At 55.5% G+C, this 8,319-nt stretch overlaps 1 protein-coding gene across 9 annotated transcripts in view; it reads left to right on the forward strand.

The window, feature by feature from the left end:
- ARHGAP22 (Rho GTPase activating protein 22) overlaps positions 1-5,683 on the forward strand; it is a 165,806-nt gene extending 160,123 nt beyond the window's left edge. For all 9 annotated transcript variants that reach the window (XM_025880520.2, XM_025880521.2, XM_025880522.2 and 6 more), the window contains 2 exons: positions 511-1,417; positions 5,128-5,683. In XM_025880520.2, the coding sequence (XP_025736305.1) occupies positions 511-1,417; positions 5,128-5,356 (1,136 nt within the window). In that variant the 3' untranslated portion in view covers positions 5,357-5,683. The remainder of the gene's footprint in view (positions 1-510; positions 1,418-5,127) is intronic.
- The last annotated feature ends 2,636 nt before the right edge of the window (positions 5,684-8,319 follow it).

Raw genomic sequence — 8,319 nt, forward strand, 5'->3', positions numbered from 1 at the left:
GGGTTGTGCATGTTGCGGGGCTGCATACATTCATTTGTGTGTTGTGACCGTGTGTGTGGGGGGTGTGTGTCCACTTGCACCTCTAAGACCTCTCTGTCCCTGCCCCAGAGCCTTGTGCCCCCCAGAGCGCGGACAGTCAGGCACAGCCCTCCCTGGCAGTGCAGGGCAGCAGCGTGGGCAGGGGCAGCCAAGAAGGCTGTGACGTCTAGGTCTCAGTTTCCAGTGCCAGCCTGCCACTGGCTCGCTCTGCGGCCTCGGTGGGTGTAGTGCCTTCCTCCCCACACCCAGAGGGAGTGGGGGCTGGAAGCACAGTGCCCCCTGTGTGTCCAAGGAAGGGGATTCGTGGGCAAGAGTCTTCTGTCTGTGCTAGATTTGGACGGTGTGGTGGCTGAGTCCTCTCTTGAGGGGCAGCCTGCTTCTGGACTGCAGGCACCCTGGGTTGGCTCTGGTCTAGAGAACCTGGACTAGAGACATCCGTAGCCAGGCTTTCTCACTCTCTCTTCCTGGCAGGCACTTCTCTGGTCCAGCACCTGATGACCGTCCTGATCCGTAAACACTGCCAACTCTTCACTGCGAGGGCCGAGGAAGGGCTAGCCTCCCCGCGTGGGGGCCCACCGTGCACAGTGGGATGGGGCTCCGAGGAGGTCCCGAGGGATGGCCAGCCAGAACCCAGCAGCCCCAGCAGCCCTGGCCTGCCATCACACAGGACCTCGTCTCTGGATGGGGCCACTGTGGCAGCGCTGTCTAGAACCTCCCCCACGGGCCTGGGTAGCCGAGGCAGCCCTGCCACCACCAGCCCTGGGAAGAAAGTGCAGACTCTGCCCAGCTGGAAGTCTTCTTTCTGGCAGTCAGGGTCCCGTTCGGGGAGCCCGAAGGTGGGCAGCTCATCCCTGGAGGTGCCCATCATCTCCTCCGGAGGGAACTGGCTCATGAACGGGCTGTCCTCCCTGCGCGGCCACCGCCGGGCCTCCTCGGGAGAAAGGCTCAAGGACTCAGGCTCTTCGCAGAGACTCTCCACTTACGACAATGTGCCCCCGCCCAGCGGCCTCTTTGCCAGCACCCCCAGTGTGGCCAGCACAGCGTGGTCAGGGGCCTCCTCTTGCGAGGCGTCGGCCAGGGGCTCGGTCAGCAGCTGCACGGCCTGCCGGGCCAGCGACTCGTCCGCCTGCAGCTCCCTGCATACCGAGGGGGCCCTCGAGCCTTCCCCCTTCCCCAGTAGCAGTGAGGGCCGTAGATCCCCGGACCTGGGCCCTGGCCTGGACGAGGTGGGCACCTGCATCAGCAGCAGCGAGCCCAGCGACCCAGGCAGCCCCCCGCAGGACTATGCTCGCTGCTCTGAGGCTCTCCAGGGCCTGGTCACGGAGCTCAGGGCGGAGCTGTGCCGGCAGAGGACTGAGTACGAGACCAGTATAAAAAGGTAAAGGGCTGCAGCCATGGGGTGAGTGCGAGGCTGGCACCCCCAGGGCCGGGCAGAGCCCTTGTGGCCAGTGGCTCACGGGGCACCAGCTCTGGGTAGTCGGCCTCTGGCTCTGAAAGCAAGCCTCTCTGAGGCAAGGCTCAGAGCAGCCAGCTCCAGGAAGCCACTTTTCTGGGAGAATGCCCCCAGAACAGGGCTGGGAATGGAGGGCTGGGGTCCTATGTCTGGAAAAGCTCAGGAGCTACAGGGCCTCGTGTGCAGTCCGAGCTCCATAAATGCCTGCTGAATGAGTGAGTCGAGAGTCTCAGCCTGAGCTGCTCAGAGCACCTTTAAGGGAAGGGCTCAGCATAGGGGTCCCTGTGTGGCCCTCAGGGAGGAGACAGGCCCCCTGAGATGTGCATGGACCCGAGGAAGTGTCCATGTGCAATGCAGGCCCCAGGCCAACCCGGCTGGCTGACCATGGTTGGGCCTGATATGGAACGAGGACTGCTTCCAGGATTGTAATCCAGTTTCCTATGAGGCGGGAGCTGGCTGTGCTGAGCCCTGCCCTCCTTAGGAACCTTACCTGGTCACAGGAGGATGCCTTGTGCCATATTCTGAGCCTTGCAAGTTTGCTCACAGATGATCCTGGTTTGATCCTTCCAGCCTCCCTGGGAGGAGAGTGTATTCCAGCTCTGAGGCACCAGGTTCTCCAACCAAGGTCACCAGCAGAGCCTGCACTGGCCAGTGCGCCGTGCTTCTGCCAGCATCTCAGGCTTCTTAGCCCTTGGCCCCAGCTGTCTGACTTATAAATCAGGCCCTACCCACTAGCAGAAGTTGTTTGTGGGCTCTGACATCCTCCTTTCCCCATCAGAGACAGTGGAGGTGAAGGGGTTCCTGCTTCTCACTCTGGGCCTGGGATTTCTACAGGGAGCTAGAGGGGCAGCGTTTGGCCCTTTTGTTCTGCAGGAGGTCAGGGAGGGTCACAGCAGGTGATGTTTGAGCCAGGAGTTGAAGGACCAATAGAATTGGGCTGAGCAAGGAGGAGAAAGGACACAACATGAGTAAAACTGTGAGGTATACAACTGGGGGGAAACCCCCACAAAGGTGAGCACTGGGTTGGAATTTATCAGGCAGCAGGAGGGTGGAACACCATGCAGATACGGAGAAAGATGGTTACAGCTGAAGATGAGCTCACAGACAAAAACTACAGGATACGTGGCAAGTATTACCAGGCGGAGGCTGTCTTCATACAGCCTCAGAAGAGGTCAGAACCAGCTTCTCACTTCTTTAGCTCTTTGTGGAGCCAACTTCAGCTTCTCGCTCTTTCACCTCAGAAGCTTGGTTTCTCGGGAAATTGCAATGTTGTTCCGTGGAGGGCTCTAGATGAGACTGCCTAGGGTCGATTCTCTGGCCTCGGGTGACCTCACCTATTTGTCGTGAGGATTAAGTGCCACAGTGGATGGGAGTGCTCGGCACAGGGCCTGGTGCATCCAGAGTGCTCAGGGAGTTTTCACTGCTCACACTTCCTTCTGCTTGGTGGCTTGGAGGTGAGCTAAAGCTCGCAGAAGCAAAGGGATGGCGGCAGCAGCCCTTGTAGGACCCTCGCTAGCAGAGTGGTCTGTGCTGTCATCCTGGTTGGAAGGGTGGTCTAGGGAGAGAGGGGTCTGCCCGAGCACGTGAAAGAATGGAGCCCCATCCAGCGGGTCTTTGGGGAATACATCTGCACACAGGAGTCAGTCAGCACTGGGTCTGGTCTGGGGGGTTAGGGGAGGCCAGCTTTCTGCCCTGCCTCGCAGGACTCAGAACCCCTCCCCTGTGCCAATTCCTGTATTCCCAAAAGAGAATTCACTGAGTGTCTATGATGTGCAGACACTGTATGAGATGCTGGGGACACAGCCAAGACCAAAACTGATCAAAACCTCTGCCCTCATTCTTATTTGGTGGTGGTTGAGGGTTGGAGGCGGAGAGAGACCATAAACAAGATAGATTTTTAAAAATCTATGGTATGTTAGAAGGTTAGATAAAGGAGGAGTACAAAGCAGGGTGAAGGGAAGGGAGCGTGGCGGGGAGAGGGTTGGAAGGCCATGCTGGGGCAAGAGGGAAGGCCAGGTGCGGAAGCCCAGGGGCTGTGGTGGGAGAGGCAGGTGGAAGAAAGAGTGGGGATCGGGGGAATGTGAGAAAGGGGGGTGGAGGGCAGCGTGCGGGGCTCTGGCTAGATACGTGGGTAGCATGGACCTAAGGGGCAGCAGTCAGGATAGAAGAGCCAGATTCTGAACATATTTGGAGGGTTTCGCTAATTGGTCAGATGTGGGGATGAAAGAAAACTGACTTAAGGGACAACCTTTTTGTTTTGGTGGAGTAGCTGAAAGAAGGTGGTTACCGAGTGGGACACCAGGACTGCAGAAGTGGTTTGGAGAGAAGAGTCAGGAGCCGCCTGTGGGCCTGTTAAGGTGCAATGCTTAGGCAGTTTGAGTGGGGTCCAGTGAAGCTGAGGGGTGGTCAGCACGGAGATGATACTTTGGGTCTGGAGATGGGATGAGGTCACACAAAGAACCACACAGAGAGGAATACAGGAGGCTCCGGCCCGAGCTTGAGAGCACCAGGGCGGAGAGGAAGAGCGAGCGAAGAGGGGGCTGGATCCAGAGGAGAAGCAATGAGGGGTGTGTGGTCTGCCACTGACCTTGGGGGTTCCTCGGTCTCACAGCACGGCCCGTGCTCTGCAGATGGCGGGCTGGGGCGCGGGCCGCTTTCCTGCCCTCTTCATGCTTTGTGTTAGGGGACTGAGGGTGGAGGCCTGGGCCTCATCCCGGGCGGGGCGGGGGTGGATACTTACTCCAAAACACCCCGCTGCAGGTGCCGCGCTGTGCGGTCTTTGTCCACTGTAGCTGTAGCTCTTGGGGGAAGGGCTGGCCCTGCATTTTTTCAGAAGGGACCCCAGGACTCAGAGCCGTTTGTGTTGCTTCAGAAACAGCCGGCTGGGGCTCACACTCCAGTGTGTGGGTCCCCAGGGCCTGGGCTCAGCATGCCCCAAAGGCCTTACAGGAGGTAGTCATCTGGTCGAAAAGATGGGTGTGCCAGCCTTTGTAGAGTGTGGGGTCAACATCCAGAGGAGCATGTCTGTGGGGAGGATCCAAAGAAGTGTCACTGAGGGTGGGACATTTGAGCTGGGGCGTGAAGGGCAAGGAGTAGTGGAGGTGACAACCTGACCGGGGTTTCCCCTGAGTCGCGGTGTCTGGCTGGGTTCTGGGGGGCCGTGGTGGGGGGCAGCTAGACTGAGGCTGGAATATAAGGGGCCTCGCAGATGAGCAAAGGCGAGGGGACAGTTTCCTACTTCCCTCTCCATTTGGGGACCAGGTCTGCTTTCTGCCAGCCAGCAGCCCATTCCTCAGTGGACAGTTGGCTGGGCTGGAGGGTAAGTGGACTTTATATTTTAGTGAGGACTCAGGGAGGCCCCCGCCCCGGCCTTGAGCGCCGAAGGGCCAAATGCTCATGCTGGCATTTCTGGATCACGGGCTGAGGGGAGGTCCCCTGGGGGTGAGTGCCCAGGTCTTCTGAGGAGCTGACGAGGCCTGTGAGGCCTGTCCCAGAGCCAGGTCTGAGCCTGCATGTGTCCTTCCCTTCCGCGGGCCGCCTGACCAGCTCCTTTGGAAGGAGTACACGCAGGCACATGTTTGCTGAAACCCAGCCAGCCAGAGGCTAAAACAGTGTCTTTCTTCTTGATTTTAAAGACTCGAAGAAGGTAGTGCCAACCTGAGGAAACGAATGTCACGGCTAGAAGAACAACTGGACCAGGAAAAGAAAAAGTACACAATGCTGGAAATAAAGCTGAGGAACTCAGAGCGGGCGCGGGAAGACGCGGAGAAGAGGAACCAGCTGCTGCAGAAGGAAATGGAGGAGTTTTTTTCAACCCTGGGAAGCCTGACTGTAGGGGCAAGAAGTGACAAAGCCCCAAAGTGAAGGAGTAGAAAGAGCTCCCGTCCATAGGGTGCTCGCCCGCCTCTGAGCAGAGATGGCTGCCAGCCTCACAAGGAGCCACAAGGCTCTGCAGCTTGGACATGGGCTTCAGTGGTGCCAGGAGCTCTGGAGCCAGCTGGAGGGAGGAGTCCTGATGCCCCCAGGGGGGACTGTTGGGAGCCCAAACCCCACATGGGATCTGGATGCTGTTCCAACCATGCAGGGCCTGGCAGGTGTCTCGTGACCACCAAAACAGATGGCACCTGGGATCTGAGTAGCCCACTGGGCTACTTTTTTGCATTCGTTATTAAATTTGCTACCATAGCGTGATGTCTGGATGCCTGACTCCTTTATGGTCATGTAGAATGGGGGTTACCAAGTTGCTCACAGGGTTGGAAGTCCCCAAGGTGTGCCATGGGTGGAATGGCCTAGGCTTCAGAAGTGGGTTGTGAAGCTCCTCGAGGAACACCCAGTGTTGTCACAGTCACTGAAGCTGGATTTATGCAAATCTATGTTTTGCTCCATGTTCCCTGTGCCCAAGGCAAGACGATTTTCCTCAGTCAGGCCTGCCTTCCCCCTCTGAGCCACCTGGGCCTCTGCAGCTGGTATCTGGCCTGGAATTCCTCTCAAGCCTTCCACCATAACCTGCTTGCCTTTGCTTGGCCCCACATCTGCTCCAGGGCCAGAGCCCCTGAGTCAGAGCTCAGCATGGGCACTCTATACCTCACTTCTGCACCCGGGTGTGCGTGGGGGCACAGTGGGTGTTTGAAGGAAAAGAGAGCCACAGGGACGGGAAGTGCCCATTCTCTGTCCTCCAGGCGCCCCTCAGGCTGGGTGCCGTTTCCCTGCAGAGTCCCCTTCGAGCTAGTGCTAGTCCCTCTCCCTTCCATGCCCATTTTACCTTCTTTAGCTCATCCTCAGACTTCAAGCCTCCATCAGGGCAGAGCTTTCAACCAAGTGTTTACCTGGCCACCACCACACATGTGCAGGCCTGGGCCAGAGCTCCTAGGGATGGGACTTAGGGAGCAACAAAGGAGTGGCCTCTGAGCGGAGAGGACCGGCATTGCTTCACTTACTCCTGCTGACAGTGTCCTTACATATCACCTCTTGCTAACCTGAGCACCAAAGTGCCCCAATTTCTGATCACTATCTCTGGAAAAGTCCCTCAGGCCCAACCACCCATCCACCTAGAGTCGGGTATAAACTACAACACTGATGCTTTAAATGCCAGGGTCTTGGTTCTCCTGAGAAGAGCTGGCTTCATACCATGATGTACAAGCCCACAGGACCAAGACGGCTGGTAACTCCCATAGTGGTGAGGCAGGCTGACCACAGGCCTTCTGCTGAGCCACCCATGGTCTTACCAACCAGGAAGCCAGATGCCTGCCAAGGGCACCCAGCAGCACCAGCAGGCAAGAGTTCTCTTGAGGAACTTTGAGGAGGGGGGTCAGTGGAGAGCAACACCCAGATCTACTCTCAGGCAATCTGCAGCAGATGATCTGGGTGACCAGTTTCCCCAGAAGGTAAAATATTGCTCTCCCCTCTATTCAAGGAGAAAGAGAAAAGAAATTGAAGTGACTGATTTCCTCAACAAGATAGGAACTGGTCCCCATGCTCAGAGGAGAAACAGGCTGGGAGAAAATAGGTGGGAACACCAGTGTATTTTTATGGTCCTGGGTTCCCTACCATAGTCCTGGAATTCTACCAACTTTGATTTGGAGGGAAGATACCACCAGGCTATCAAAGGAGCAGGAAAGACAAAAGGGGGTTCACACGATGAAAAGGAAGTTTGTCTGCTCTTAGCCATTCATAGCGCTCAGCTTCCAGCCAAGGCCTGGCCAAAAGCAGCTCGTGGACCACATCTGCCACCTGCTGGCAAAACTGGGATCTGCAAAGGCAATTTTTCTCTGAAAATCAGTTGGCAATATTCAGTAGAAGTTCTATCCTCCGGTCTCCATTGAACCAGCATTTTCCATTCTGTCTGTAGAACAGACGGACCTCTACCTGTGAAGCACGTTCGGCACCAGGGCCAGGGGACTTTGGCCTCGTACCCTGTCCCTACCCACTTAGGTTCCCCCAACTGAGTTACATTTCAACCACCTATTCCCGAACTGTGGATTCAAGTTGTACCTATTAGTGTAATGACATTTCAAATTAAGTAAACCAATGAATTATGTGTGAAAATATAGGAAATTAATGTTTTGAAGACCTTTGCGTTTTTGGAATGCTTTAGAAAGAGCAAAGGCAAGTTGTTTAAAAAAATTGCTAAATTGTGGATAAATCAAACATGCAATAGCATAAAATTGGCAAAAATCTAGCATTCTGTTCTTAGATTACTTCAAAAGTATTTTAAAGTTTGTGTCTGGCTTTAAAGCAAAAACTGGAAGTTTTAAGTCTCATACTAAACAAAAAAGGAATTGGCTTAATAACAAATGTCCATTTTTTTAAGAGTAGTTTTTTAGGGTATGTGTGTGTGAGAGAGAGAGAATTCCTTGTTTTACCTGGCTGTTGAATAATGGGACCAGGCATGACTGCTGTATACTTCACACTGTAAAAGGGCTTTGGAATGGAGTCCATGTATAAATGTTCCCAGGCCTGTGGGCAGTAAATGGAGTCAGTAACAAGAACAACATGTTTCATGGACTCCCCCTCCTTTTAATGCAGGGCCCCAGCCCCCTGGAGAGTTCTCCTAATATCCTATGTGGTCCTATCACAAAGGGACAGTTTCTCATTTATATGAGCCCACAGCTAAGTAGATATGATAGTGCTGCTGTCTCTTACATCCTTGTCTCCACCAAGAGCCCCCACCTTTGCCAGAAACCGCTGCCCTTCCTACCAAGCCCATTGCTGCTACTTCCATGCTCCACCAAGCCCTGTGACAGGTGGACCTATGAGGTGCCAAAACTGTGTGGTGGTTGGTGAGAAAGGAGAGCTACAGCCTCAGAAAGCGTTTCAGCACAGAGCAA

The sequence above is a fragment of the Callorhinus ursinus genome, unplaced genomic scaffold (assembly GCF_003265705.2).
Source record: "Callorhinus ursinus isolate GAN/ISIS: 27379988/994484 unplaced genomic scaffold, GSC_fseal_2.0 scaffold20, whole genome shotgun sequence".
NCBI classification, from domain to species: Eukaryota; Metazoa; Chordata; class Mammalia; order Carnivora; family Otariidae; genus Callorhinus; species Callorhinus ursinus.